The following is a 15129-nucleotide window of genomic DNA, read 5'->3' as shown; positions in this document are numbered from 1 at the left end:
CAGAGGCTGGGGTGGATCAGCATCCTTACTAATAGTGACCAGTAACCAGGGTCCCAGATTGGTTGAGGTTGGAAGGGCCTTCTGGAGGTCATCTTGTCCAACCCCCCTGCTCAAGCAGGGCCACCTAGAGCTGATTGCCCAGGACTATGTTCAGATGGCTTTTGAATACCTCCAAGGTGTGAGACTCCACAACTTCTCTGGATAATGTGTTCCATTGCTAAATACTTCATTGGAAGGGTGTCTGTCACCTTCCTACAGTAGGTAACAGTTCCATCTAAATTCCAGTAATCAGACATTAGTTTATATAAAGACACAGAAAGGTCTGACTTTTTTAAAGATTCTCATATATTGATATGACTGGATATTCCTGGGATCTGTATGTAATATAGCCAGTCTAGCTCCTTCCCTGGTGCTTTGTTGTGGTTTTTTTTTGGGTTTTTTTTAAGACCTTTTGGCTTTGATCCAACCGCTAGTAGTTCAGAAATAGACCAATTGAGACTGATTAATGTGCGTATTTCTGGCCACTAGAGCAAGACATCAGAGATGTAATAGATTTTTCATTATGTCAAGTTTTTAAGTCAACACTGGATGTCCTTTAAAAAGCTGCCCTGTTTGCTGATTGATTAGACCCTGTGTTGCACAGGAAAGTGAGCTGGACAATAAAGTCTCTTCAGGCATAAAAACCTGTAAGTTTTAAATCTGTGTTCTGTGAGAATGAGTTCTGTGGGTTAACGATGGATCATTATGCTTTGTATAGCTTACTTCCATTGATCAGGTTTGAATTTATGGTCTTGTGGCATTATTTATGTGTTCTGCTTTTTGCCTTGTGAGTTAAGGAAAACACAGAATCACAGAATAGTCAGGGTTGGAAGGGACCTCTGGAGATCATCTAGTCCAACCCCCCCACCAGAGCAGGGGCACCTACACCAGTTGCACAGGACAGCGTCCAGGCGAGTTTTGAATGTCTCCAGAGTGGGAGACTCCACAACCTCTCTGGGCAGCCTGTGCCAGCGCTCTGCCACCCTCAATGTAAAGAAGTTCCTCCTCATGTTAAGATGGAACTTCCTATGTTCAAGTTTGTGCCCGTTAGCTCTTGTCCTGTCGCTGGGCGCCACTGGAAAAAGACTGTTCCCATCCCCCGGCACCCTCCTTTTAAGGATTTGTAAGCATTAATAAGGTCCCCCCTCAATCTTCTTTTTTCCAGATTAAAAAGACCCAAGTCCCTTAGTCTTTCCTCATAAGAGAGATGGTCTAATCCCCTCATCATCTTTGTAGCCCTTTGCTGGACTCTCTCCAGCAGTTCCCTGTCTTTCTTGAACCGGGGAGCCCAGAACTGGACACAGTACTCCAGATGTGGCCTCCCCAGGGCAGAGTAGAGGGGGAGGATGACCTCCCTCGACCTGATGGCCACACTCTTCTGGATGCACACCAGGATGCCATTCGCCTTCTTGGCCACCAGGGCACATTGCTGGCTCATGGTCATCCTGTTTTCCCCCAGGACTCCCAGTTCCCTTTCCACAGAGCTGCTCTCCATGAGCCCCCAACCTGTACTGGTGCAGGGGGTTATTCCTCCCCAGGTTGCAGTACCCTACACTTGCCCTTGTTGAATTTCATAAGGTTTCTCTCTGGCCAACTCTCCAGCCTGTCCAGGTCACGCTGGATGGTGGCACAGCCTTCCGGCGTGTCAGCCACTCCTCCCAGTTTTGTGTCATCAGCAAGTTTGCTCTTCTCTTTACTATAGTTTACTCTATCCCTTCATCCAGGTCATTGATGAATATATTGAACAGGACTGGAGCCAGTACTGACCCCTGAGGGGCACCACTCATTACTGACCTCCAACTAGACTCTGCACCACTAACCACAACCCTCTGAGCTCTATCTGTCAGCCAGTTCTCAATCCACTCCACTGTCCATTCATCTAACCCATACTTCCAAAGCTTGCCTATGAGGATGATGTGGGAGACAGTGTTGAAAGCTTTGCTGAAGTCAAGGTAGACAACATCCACTGCCCTCCCCTCATCCACCTGTCCAGTCACCCCATCATAGAAGGCTATCAGATTAGTCAGACATGACTTCACCTTGGTGAATTCGTGTGGACTACTTCTGATAACCTTCTTTTCTTCCAGGTGCTTTGAGATGACACCCAGAACAAGCTGTTCCATCATCTTTCCAGGGATGGAGGTGAGGCTGACCGGCCTGTAGTTTCCCAGGTCATCCTTCTTGCCCTTTTTGAAGACTGGAGTGACATTGGCTTTCCTCCAGTCCTCAGGCACCTCACCTGTTCTCCAGGACCTTTCAAAGATGATGGAGAGCGCCCCAGCAATGACTTCCCCCAGCTCCCTCAGCACTCAAGGGTGCATCCCATCAGGCCCCATGGACTTGTGGATATCCATCTAACTGATCTCTAACTTGTTACTTATCAACCAAGGGAAAGTCTTGCTTCCTCCAGACTTTCTCTCTTACCTGCAAACTCTGGGTCTCCCGAGGACTGGCCCGAGCAGTGAAGACAGAAGCAAAGAAGACATTCAGCAACTCCGCCTTCTCTGCATCATCTGTCACCACAGCACCTGTCTCATTCAACAGTGGGCCCACATTTTCCCTAGTTTTCCTTTTGTCTCCTATATACTTAAAGCAACCCTTCCTATTGGCCTTGACATCCCTTGCCAGGTTCAATTCCAAGGCTGCCTTGGCTTTCCTTGTTTCCTCCCTGCATACCCTGACAGCATTCTTATACTCTTCCCAAGCGGTCAGCCCTTTCTTCCATCTATTGTAAATTCCCTTCTTCCACCTGAGTTTTTTCAGAAGGTCCCTACTCAGCCATGCAGGTCTCCTTCTTCCCTTGCCTGATTTCTTGCTCTTCGGGATGCACTGATCCTGAGCTTGGAGGAAGTGACGCTTAAATAGCAGCCAGCTCTCTTGAGCCCCCTTACCCTCTAGAGCCCTCTCCCATGGGATTTGTCCAAGCAATTCCTTGAAGCGATCAAAGTTAGCCCTCCTGAAGTTTAAGGTTTCGACCCTACTTGTCATTTTGTGTATACTGCACTTAGTCCTGAACTCAATCTTCACATGATCACTGCAGCCCCGTTTGCCTTCAGCCTTAACATCCTCCACCAGTCCTTCTTTGTTTGTCAGTACCAGGTCCAGTAGTACACCTCTCCTAACACAAACACCTAATCTTCTTCTTTAGATCAGCCCATATTTTAAATAGGTCTTTCAGGTTCTTTAATGTTTTGTTTTCTTAGGTAAAAAAATCAGTTATCCCAATCACTGTAGAGAAAGAGAAAGCTATTCTTATTACCCATCAGTATACCCCTCCTGCCAAAGAAGCTGCTATAACTGATTTATAGACTATTGTGCATACCGTTTTCCATTTAATTCCTCTATAACATTTGTTTGACTCTTTTTTGAAGTCTTTTTTTTGTTGAAGTTTTTAGAGAACTGTCTACAGGTCTTTTTCATGTGTTGGTGCAATTTTGAACTCAGTAAATATTGGGTAGTTCCTTTTAGTATGCTTGATAGTTGCATATTGTACCAAGTTACTGATTTTCCTGCTTTGGATTGGCCATTTTTAAGTTCTAGTCCATCTTTTGTTGGCATGAGTTACCTAACTAATTTTGTTTCTTCTAAAAATTTTGACATATTGGTTTGCTGGTACTCTGTGTGAGCATTACCTCTGTATTCCCGTTCTGATATGGACACTCCCTGTTTCCTTTGATTATTTTATAATGGTCAGACTTGAACATTTGTTGTTAGTGGTCATTGTTCTTTTTGTCTCCTGATTTCTAGTCTCTGCTACTTTATTTTCCGCTGTTTTTTTTTCCTAAAAAGTTTTGTGAGGCCATGAAACAGTTACTCTGTATGCAAAGACAGAAACACAGATTTTAGTCTTTCTTGTGCTTTATGTGTGAGGTTTTTATGCTGTGTTGAGGTACATAGAAATCCATCTTTAAGATGTGCATAAAGAACTCTTAACACAACGCTATTCATAGGATCGGCAGCCAGATTTCCTTCATACAGTCAGCAATAGACTATCTGCTGATAACTTAGTTAATTTGTTTGAAATCCCAATCACAGCTTCCCTGAAAGTGTCCTGGAGGTATTGTGTCCTGCCTGAGAGTTCGCTGAAGGAAACTTTAACCTCAGCAGTTGATGGAGATTTGTCTTGAGGATCTCACAGATCATGGTATCTTCACATGCTCAGTTTATGATTTGACTTTTTAGGGATTTAATGCTAACAGAAACTGAAAAAATGCGGCACTATAAACCAGAAGTAGTTTTCTGAAGGATTTGATGGATTTCCAGCATTTAACCTATTTACTTCAACTTAAAGCTGTATTGATTTCTGTGAAGATGACATTGAAGAACTTGGAGAGAGAAGAAGCTGTAGTTCTGCTGCTCCAGCATTCCTGTCAGCCTCCCGGTTAGATCTGTTTCATTCCACATGAGCTCTCCTGCCATTTGTGCTGCTGTCATAGCTGAGACCTTTGCAGTAGTTCATCGCTGACATGACCACTCTTCTGTCACATATGCTTCTTTTCCTGTTCTTTTTCTCAAGGAGAAATTGTAAGTGAAATGCTGTGCTTTTTGGGGAAGGCTTTTCTTTTTAATATGACTGTTGTTTCAAGTTCATTTTGCTGAAGACAAGTCAAAGATGCATGTTAAAGATGTGTAGCTTACACTTAGAGAATAAGCAGATTAAGCATTTATTGATTTTTGGACAAGAGGTTATTTTATTCACAACGTTGATCGACTCTCTGTGAAGTTCCCCCTCATCGAGCTTTGTCTTTGTGGGTGGTAAAGTTTCAGTGTGTCTGAGGAGATGAAATGTGATGCTTTCTTCTTGCCCTAGACCTCTGTGTTTTCTCTTTAGTTTTTGCTCTAAGCTGCTGAGAATCCTACCAGTAAAAAACAAGCCACAGGTTTGGGTTGGTTGCTTTTCTGTTCTCTGAGAAGCCACCATAGAGAGAGGAGAATAGGTTTTAGATCTGTGCTATAACGTGCATTGCTAAGAAATGGCAGAATTTGTTGAAAGGCAATGGCTTCTTGCCCAGGTATATTGCGCTGCTGTATTTAAACTGCAAAATAACCAGGTTGCACTTAACTGATGATGTGTCATTTGCTGCCTGGATGAGATGGAGTTGCTCCACTATAGATGGAAGAATATCTCACTCACAGCCTTCTGGATATGGACTTGACATTATTGTGGAACCCAGGAGTACTGATAAGTGAACTGCGTGCAGTGATTTGGGATGTGTGTCTTCAGCCAGGGAGACTTCATGGTCTGTTTAGTGGCTATAAAACTCCAGCCAGTGCCATTTTGTTGTTCTTCCTTGAGCTCTGTTTTGACTACCTATATCATCTCTGAGCTGACATCTCCCAGGACTGGACGTCCTTATGATAGCAGTATAGCTGGGAGCACTGAAGTTGTTACTTGCTGGGTAGATCCCTTCAGAAGGATCTCTGCCAGGATCTTGCATCATCAGGTGGGATGGTGGTGTCTCACAGCTGACGGGACAATGGTCATGGTAGAGCAGAAGGAGCCTTCTGGTCCAAAGAAAGTGCTCATTTGTAGAGCTATGGTTCTGATGTTTTGCTAGATATTTCTAAATGTATTTTCTTTAAATGCCACTGCTTGAAGCATGTATTACCACTGTTGGTGGTAAGTGTGTGCAGGACAAGTTCAAGTGCCATTATCTAGTTCCTGGAACTGGAAGGTAAGATGGTCATCCCCCAGAACATCTTGTGCAGAGCTGTTCCCAGGAAGCTTTTATGAGGAGCCAGTGGTGCTGGCAACGCCAGACGTGTGTAAGGGAGAGGTGGTAGTGGGAATTCTGGGAAGGGCAGAAAGAAGATAAAAATGGAGCAGCATAGAATCATAGAATTGTCTGGGTTGGAAGAGACCCTTGGGATCATCGAGTCCAACCATCTACCCTACTCTACAAAGTTCTCCCCTACACCATATCCCCCAACACCACATCTAAACGTCTCTTAAACACATCCAGGGATGGTGACTCAACCACCTCCCTGGGCAGTCTGTTCCAATGCCCGACCACTCTTTCTGTGAAAAATTCTTTCCTAATGTTCAGTCTAAATCTACCCTGTTGGAGCTTGAAGCCATTCCCTCTTGTTCTGTCAGCAACTCATAAGGGAACAAGCAGGAGGTGGACACGTTGGCAGCAGCTTCAGGAAGGTAGTTGTGGAGGTGTGAATGTTCCTGGGTCAGTACAGCACTGCACAGAGGAGGACACGCTTGGCTGTTCAAGCAATGTTCATAGCCAAATGCCTTTTTCATGTTTTTTTTAGACTGCTTACCAGAATGCCTTTGGCAGGTCTGGCTGCACCTGTGGGTCAGGTTGAGAGTTACTGGTTATGCAGTTGTGATGGCTGACACCTGTGTGCCTGTGCAGATTCCTTTGAAAGGCGGCTCAGCTGTAGGAAGGGAGGATGGTGTTTGTCATCTCCTAAGGTGCACTTGGTCTGGTGGAGCCCTGGGAGGGAGGTGGAGGTTGTGTCGCTGGAGTGCAGGGTAGGGCAGTCAGAGAGGCAAAAGGGTGAGGGACTGCCTCGCTGAGTAAGGAGCTGGAAGACAAAGCAGAAGTTTGGAGTCTCCTGAGAGAAGGCAATAGCACAAACACAGTTGGACCTTAAGGAGTGAAAAGCGAGGATTCTCTGTGTCTCGCCAGAAATGACCCTACAGAGTTTTCTGCCACCCAGGAAATCAGAGTTGCTGGAATAAGAGCAAGCCTGAAGAAACGAAACGTTTTCAAGGACCTGTGAGCACACAAAATCCGGTTTACAAAACCTCTTTTTTTTTTTTAATTTATTCCATTTTACCTGGCAAATGTGAGTTTTTTCCTTCTTTATGCTCCCTTATTCTGCTTTGTGTTCTAATAAAGATTTTTATTAGATATGAAACCCATTTGGCATTGGGCTCCTCTTGCAGCTGTGCAGTTGCCCTATTTGACCGATGTCCTGGATATTTGTTATCAGCCAGAAGCAAGGGTCTTTCTGTGGTTGTGTTTGGGAGACAATCACTGCCTTAATAGTCTTGCAAATTTGTAGTACCTTTAGGGCCAAAATTTGAAGACAACCCCCAGGGTGCAGGTTACACATTTTGCTCGTTGATAGAATGTCTTTGCTTAGCAGAAACTAAAGGCTCAGCGTTCCACAGTACTTACAGGTTGTCAGTAGCGTCTGTAATATGTTGGAGTAAAAGGCTAAATGGTTTTCGATCTAAAATCAAGATACATAGAGTAATTATGAATAAAAATCCTAAAGAATGGCTATCTCTAAAGTTATCTTTTGTCCTATTTTCTAAGTTCCTTTCTGATGAAAATGTGGAAGAAGTGGGCTGATTTATAGGGTTTACAGTGAGGAAAGGATTACGTTTGAGAAAGAGAATCCGCTGTGTAGAAGAAAACACTGTAAATTGGAGAGAGAGATGTGAGAGAAACAAACAAATGATATGCAATCTCTGACTTTGGCAGAGCAGAGGAAGTATAGGGAGCCCAGTTCTGCAATGGAAACTGCATCTGGCATCTGGCTTGTGCATGACTTGAAAGAAAAATGATAAGGGGTTAGCAAAGGGAAATAGTGGAAAGCATCAAGGAGAAGTATTTTGTATTTCCCAGTGGAATTAGATGTTGTTAATAACTTGGTTTTAGCGGGACTGTGCAAGGAAACTAGAGCCTGAAAGCTAGGAGAAAGGAGGACACCTAAAATATTTAGATTTGAGTAAGGATGTTATTGCAGAGGATGGTCTCAGTGATGAAATGTCAGACTTCAGAGGAAACAGACTCAGTTCCTATCTGGATATGGGGAGATACGAGAAAAGAAGGAGTTTCTCGGGTAAAGGAGAGAATGGAGATAATTTGGAAATCAAAAGAAGAGGAAATGGAATCGGTGATATAAACCTGAAATATCAGTAGAGTATCCAGGAAGAACTATTAAGAAAAAAGCTGCTTATGTATATAGATACAGTTTTGCAAATAATCCAGGTGGGGATAAAATTTACGAACAGTGCATAAAATGTGCAGGTTAATTTGAAGAGTTGTGAATTTAGAAATGTGAAGTCCTTCACAAGTCCTTTATACCAAATAAAGATTCTGGGGCATTAAAAAAATATTTTGTATAATAAAAGAGCACTTTAGCAACAGAAATCCTGTGGGAAAGGGTGGAGAAAGAATGTGGATTTCCAGGAATATTTTTCTGCCTGTTTATCTGCCTGTTCCTGTCTGTGTCAACCTGCCATTTTATGGACTCTTGGTACTGTTGAAAATACTTTTCCCTCTCAGTGCGTACTATTGACACTCCGTTTCCATCAAACCTTTCTGTCACCATCTTCCCTAGATTTGGCAAAACGTAGTCATTTTCTTGTTCCTTTTCAGCCATACATCTCTGCCTCCCACACTCCTCTATGCCATATTAGGGTTTTAGTTTCCTGACCTGATGTACGCGACTTGCTTCTCTCCTGTATGTGTGTGTGAGTGCAAGAGCTTGACATGGCTACTCCTTTCTTACGTTGTATGAAGGTTGTTTTGACTGCATCAACTTGACAACTGTATCCTTTTTTTTTGTCATTATAGTATAAACAGATATTTGAGATTACAGTCCCAAAGAAATTTTTGGCAATATCTTTTCTGGAATCAGAGTTAATGGCCAGGTTTTCCACACGGTGCATGGGAGAGAAGGGCACGGAGAAATAACGTAGCCGTAAGCCAGTACAGTGATTGGGAAACCTTAGACAGCCTGTGACAATGACAACGGGTTGGCACGACTGTATCTCTCAGACCTGAGCGCTCAGGTTAGGGATGAAGCGCAGTGCTTTCCTCCACTCAGCTCTCACAGCCAGTTGGAGCTGCAGAATGTTTGATTAGGGTGAAAGGCAATTAAAGAGGGAGGTGAGGCAACAGGGTTGGGGGTGTGTGTCTGTAGGAAGGCTGTTACCAGGCTCTGCACAATGGCAGAACAAAGACGGGCAGAGATGTGCCTGGCACGCAGTCTGCAGCATAAGCTGTATCTGTGACTGCCATTTACAAATCTGAACTGATGCAACTATGAAAGACATTCATGTTGAGGTTTCCTGCTGAGTCTTTGCAGTCTAGCTAGGATCTAGACAGGAAGGGTGTCATACTGTGCTTTTCTTACAATGATCTCTCAAGTATCTAATCCAGAAGTACAGGTTGTGTAGCCTCATGGGCTTGGCCCTGCAACCTCCTGTCTTTCTCCACTTATGGTGGATCTTAGCAAGTTTGTATAGCCAGTAGTTTTTGAAAGGAAGTCTCAGATTCAGCTCTTCAGTGCATTTTCTTATACATAACCAAATCTTAAATTCTGGTATAACCTGATGCAACTGTACTGAATATGCAGATTCTCTACTAAACATATGTCACCTTTCTTGTAGCTTCCTCAGGTCTTGGACTTAAACTGGATGTGTGCTTTTCTTTTCTCTATTTGTGGAACAGCAAAAGCGGAAACTGAGACTTTACATCTCCAACACATTTAATCCTGCAAAATCCGACGCTGATGACTCTGATGGCAGCATTGCTTCATGGGAGCTGCGAGTGGAGGGGAAGCTCCTGGATGACGTACGACTTACCTGTGCTTCACTGGGGAGGGCAAGGATCCAGAGGTTGTCCTGTGGGGTGGTTAACTTTACTGGGGACATCAACTCAGACAAGACATCTCTGAATCGCAGCGCTGGCTTGTTGCTGCTGGGAAGGCACCATGTCCAGCCAGAGTGAGGGATAAGGCTGTGATGGGAATGTTGGGAAGGAGCAGGGAGAGCAGCAGGAAACAGAGCAGACTTAAGGACAGGACAGGTAGGAGGAGGTGGAGAGAACAGGGCTGAGATGATTGTGTTGGAAGCCATGGCATGGTTCAGGACATGAGAGCCGTGATGCTTGCTTCTTGCGAAGAGCAGGATAAGAAGGAAAGGCAAGTAGTTCTGTCTTAGGGAGGACAAGAGGATATATAGATGGTCAGAGCAAGGATGGAAGAAAAGTTTTGTCATTCTGAAGTCCTCAGAAACCTCAGTGATGGATTTAGCTTTCCTTGGGGAAGGCTGAACTTTGCTAATAAAGGTGTGACCTGTTTGAATAGACGTCACAAGCTAAGTATTTGATAGGATAAACAGATGGAAAACATGCATGTATGGAGAGGGCAAGTCTTTCAAGGCACATCAGTCTGTCTGGAGATAACTGTACATGAATCAGAATCATCATCTTGCTGGAGAATGAAGGAGTGACAAAGTGCAACACCTGCAAATTGAAGTTAGACAAATCCAGTTTAGAAATTAGAGCATATATTTTAACAAAGAAAGAGATTCTTTACTGGAACAAAATAGCTTCTCAATTACTGGCAAATTTTAAGTCAAAGGAGGATGTATTTCTAAAAGATTTTCTGCATTAAATAGGAAGAAATTAATTGAAATCCTGTGGACTGTATTCTATGGAAAGTCAGATTATATGGCTATAGGCCTCCCAGTTTTTAATTTAGACAGTATGAGCTGTGGAGTAAATAGTGAATACTGATAATTAAGTGGAAAGGCAAAATGTAAAAGGAAATCATTTTACTTAGTGTGTAATCATTCTGTAAAATTTAGTGTCATCTGATAAATCAGGCCAAGAAATTAGCATTCATCAAAGAAAACGAATTCTTAAAATAAAAGATATACAGTGGTCTTAGAATCATAGAATGGTTTGGGTTGGAAGGGACTTTAGAAGATCATCTAGTCAACCTCCCTGCCCTGGGCAGGGACACCTCCCCCCAGCCCAGGTTGCTCCAAGCCCCGTCCAACCTGGCCTTGACCACCTCCAGGGATGGGGCAGCCACAGCTTCTTGGGGCAACCTGGGCCAGTGCCTCACCACCCTTAAAGTGAAAAATTTCTTCCTAATATTTAATCTAAATCTCCCATCTTCCAGTTTAAAGCCATTCCCCCTCATCCTATCACTAAATGCCCTTGTAAAAAGTCCCTCCCCAGCTCTCCTGGAGCCCCTTTAGGTACTGGAAGGGGCTCTAAGGTCTCCCTGAAGCCTTTTCTTGTCCAGGCTGAACAACCCCAACTCTCTCAGCCTGTCCTCACACCAGAGGTCCTCCAGCCCTCAGATCGGTTTCGTGGCCTGCTCTCACAGGTGGTGTGTTCACATTACAAGCCAGCCATTTTCAATAACATTAAGAAAGTTGGGGAAATCTCCCCTTAAGTGTGCACTGTTCCACCGCTGTTGAGATTTTTGCATTTTACCTTGCATTTGTCAGAGGGAAATCTCAATTAGATTGATCACACTTGTGGTCTATATGGAAATTAATGTTCAAGAGAAAAAGAAAGGCTGAGAAGGAAGCATAGAACACAAGCTAATAGATGGATCCTTAAACATTTCTGTTTCTTCTGATTGTACAGCTCAGCAAACAAAAACGGAAGTTTTCATCCTTTTTTAAGAGTTTGGTTATTGAACTGGACAAAGACCTGTATGGACCAGACAACCATCTTGTGGAGGTAAGAAGGTCATGCACCCTTTGCATAAAAACCTGATACTAGCACAGATAAACAGCTATGTGCCCATTGTCTGCCTTGTTTGAGTTTCCTTGCCTTCATTATCTCATTTAAGGTATTTCCAAAGTTTTCAAAATTCCATTATTTTTAAGAATGTTTACTAACAGAATCTATATAGGCTAAAAACATAGATATAGTAGCGATGTAGTGCACATCTTAGAACAGAATGTATGAAATGATGAAAAAATAGTGCGCATTTTTCCTAACAAGTAAAGCATGCTAACAGCAGAACAGCTTGTGCACCAAAGCTGAATTCTAAGGGCAGAGCAAGAAATTACTTGGGGGAGGTTGTTGTGGTTGTTTTTTTTTTAAAAAAAATTGCAAGATCTTCAGAAGGTTTGTACTTGTCTTATTCTTGCATGGTGTATTGGGCAAAATGCACCTCAATGGACATTAGTGAAGAAAAGACTGACCATCATACTTGGTTTTCCCTTGGGCAGTGGCACAGAACTCCCACAACACAGGAGACAGATGGCTTCCAGGTGAAAAGACCCGGTGATGTCAGCGTGCGGTGCACATTGCTCCTCATGCTGGACTACCAGGTCAGTGCATTCCTTTTGCTTGGAAAATACAGACATTGGGACATAGTGCAACAGAGCAAATTCATCCTGTCACATATACCAAAAAACAATATACTTGGATTCAGAATGTCACATAGTCGGTTTTGGTTAGAATGATACTAAACTGACAGATTATTTGAAATGTAAAGGGGATACATCAAGTAAATTTCTATTATAATCTAGCAAAATGTTTTTTCTTGGCACTATGATAATTAGTATTTTCACTGCCCACCTGCAGAAAGAATATGAATTTCCAGCTCAGGCTTCTTAGAGAATAATCAAATAAGTTGCGCGTGAGTTACGTGTGTGATCCTGCACAGAAATTCAAAGGAGTGGCTTTTGCTAGTGGTACCTGAACTAGCCATGTAGCTGTGGTTGCCTTTATTTGAGAGCAGACTACACAACTTTCCTGGTTTGTTAAGTTTTGGTTACATTGTCACCCTAATCTGGCATAAGACAACATTGCCCTGCCAGGGTTAGACGGGCCATTACTCTTAGGCCTTGTTAGGCATTCCTGCTTCCTCTCTGTCGTCAGTATTAGTTCTATTGTACGAGTAGTATTTGTGGGATGAACACAAACAAGTCAGGGAACGGATCCACTTGAAAGCTAACAAAACTTACTTCCAAATCAGTTCCCTTATCCCAGTCACAGGAAACAAAAAAAACCAATGGGCAAAATTAGGTTATTCCGCTTTGGGATCGAATATAAAAGAGGTTCCTGGGCACAGTTTCAAACTGTTTTAAGCTGTTGTAAGGCTGAGCTGCTCCAAAAAAACACTTTCATTTCAGTTGTGAGTGTGCATTGCCACAGTCTCTATCCCCTTGGCACAAATGATGGAGATTCGCAGTTGTGGAGTTCATTAATCTGACTGAAACCATCCCTGAAAGAAATGCTGCTCTCATAAGGAAGTGGATAGAAATGCACTGAGAGGAGATGCGATCTCTCTTTTCAGTGGCAGTTCAGTCTTGGATATATTTTGATTGTATAACTTTAAGAACTCATTCTGTGCCTTTCTCTTTTCCCTCCATGCAAATATCATCTATCCAGGATAAAGACACTCCATTTTATGTTAACAGAGAGAAAATTTTATTAATTTTAGGGAGCATATGAGCTAACTGAAATGCTGATATACCCAGTGAGAATCTTTATTGTTAAGACAATATAATGATATTTGTTATGCTCACCATTATTATAAATTTATGCTTTAAAAATAGACGCTCTCTTATCCTTAAGTCTTGATTTGTTATAAAGGTAGCTTTGGGTGACCTAGCACCCGACAGAGTAATCCTCGCCTTGTGATGTGGCAAATATTAAACTTGAGTATGGGTGGACACTTGATGAGGCACCAAACTCCAAGGTATCCAAGAAATGTATATTGCTAGAGATGCAGAACAGAGTAGTTGAAGAGTTGTATTGCAGAGGTCAGGAGAAGAAATATATTCCATTGACTAGTTGAGTAGAGTTTCTTGTATGCAGGAGAATGGTGGGAACATGCCTGAAAAACAGGAGTTCCAACGTACTTTGTTGATGTGAGGCAGCTGAGCAGTTACTAGCAACAGTAGAAGCATCATCCTGACTTCATTCTGTCTATCTGTGGTTAACCTCCAGTAGTTCACAGAAAGGACCATTCCTTTTCTTCTCCCACTCCCTAAAGTCAAATTATGCATCCATGTCAAAAAGGAAATTTTTTTCCTGAGTCTGCATGCACGTTATTATCTAAAGCATGTGATAGTCTGCGCACAGCATGTGTAGAGTGTCCCTCTTTCTTTTCAAACCCTAGACGTAGTTCTCCCAGAGCACCAACAGTGGTACATGTCTGAGCAACTTGTATTTTTGCAATCTCTGCTATTGAATGAGGTGTTTCTCCTGAGGAACAGTCGCCCGAGAATTAGAGCTGAAACTTCATGCCTGTGTATCTGTCTGCTTTTCTCTCTATTGCCATCTCCATCTCCTTCTCTTTCTGCTGCAGCCTCCACAGTTTAAACTGGACCCGCGATTAGCCCGTTTGCTGGGGATACACACACAGACCCGATCAGCCATCATCCAGGCTCTCTGGCAGTACATCAAAACAAATAAGCTGCAGGACTCCCATGATAAGGAATACATTAACTGCGACAAGTACTTCCAGCAGGTAATGCCTTTTTGGACACAGTAGCTCTTTAGAGGCAAACTGTAATATCCATCTGCAAATTTTGGATGGATGAAAATTACTGATTTTCATCTCCTCTCATAATTTCCAGTATCTTCAGTACTGAATGGCTTTCAACAGTCACTACAACTAACATAATAAGCTCCCTCCCCATGTGCTAGTGTTGTCAAAAAAACGCATCTGGTGTTTGACACATTCAGTGCTCCCACATAAGTTGTTTCCAGGATGACTTTCTCTAATTGTTTCTCTATATTGTTTTACTGTTTTTTCCCTCCATTGTATCATTTTGTACTAAGAAACATGAAACAATCTGCTGATTCTGATGGCCAATTCGTATGTAGACCTGTTTTCTTCCCTTCTCTTTCCTTGTTTATGAAGGGCAGAAGACATTGAAGATATAATTAGGAAAGCTATTTTTTCCTAAATCTACTTCAGATTATAAAATACCCTCAATGATCTGCATGATGTTTCGAAAGCATTAAAAGGACCTACAGGAAAGCCAGGGAGGGACTCTTGATCAGGGAGTGTAGCGATAGGACGAGGGGGAACGGTTTTACACTGAAAGAGGGGAGATTTAGATTAGATATTAGGAAGAAATTCTTTACTCTGAGGGTGGTGAGACATTGGAACAGGTTGCCCAGAGAAGTGGTGGATGCTGTGGATGCCACATCCCTGGAAGTGTTCAAAGCCGGGTTTGAGCAACCTGGTCTAGTGGGAGGTGTCCCTGCCCATGGCAGGGGGGTTGGAACTGGATGATCTTTGAGGTCCCTTCCAACTCTAACGATTCTATGATTCTATCATAGGTTCCAAAAGTCACAAACCAATGGAAAAAAAAATCTTGGGCTGTTATAAATGCAAGGTAATTTC

The 15129-nt window shown here is 42.9% G+C and overlaps 1 protein-coding gene across 3 annotated transcripts in view; it reads left to right on the top strand.

Annotated features, from left to right (window-relative positions):
- Positions 1-15129, top strand: part of SMARCD3 (SWI/SNF related BAF chromatin remodeling complex subunit D3) — a 69471-nt gene that overhangs the window by 40055 nt on the left and 14287 nt on the right. For all 3 annotated transcript variants that reach the window (XM_082479615.1, XM_082479613.1, XM_082479614.1), the window contains exons 5-8: positions 9465-9587; positions 11400-11495; positions 11993-12094; positions 14083-14244. In XM_082479615.1, coding sequence (XP_082335741.1) covers positions 9465-9587; positions 11400-11495; positions 11993-12094; positions 14083-14244 — 483 coding nt within the window. The remainder of the gene's footprint in view (positions 1-9464; positions 9588-11399; positions 11496-11992; positions 12095-14082; positions 14245-15129) is intronic.

This window comes from Vanellus vanellus, assembly GCF_965231255.1.
Source record: "Vanellus vanellus genome assembly, chromosome: 2".
In the NCBI taxonomy this organism is placed as follows: domain Eukaryota; kingdom Metazoa; phylum Chordata; class Aves; order Charadriiformes; family Charadriidae; genus Vanellus; species Vanellus vanellus.
This window is presented reverse-complemented; position numbering and strand designations above follow the sequence as displayed.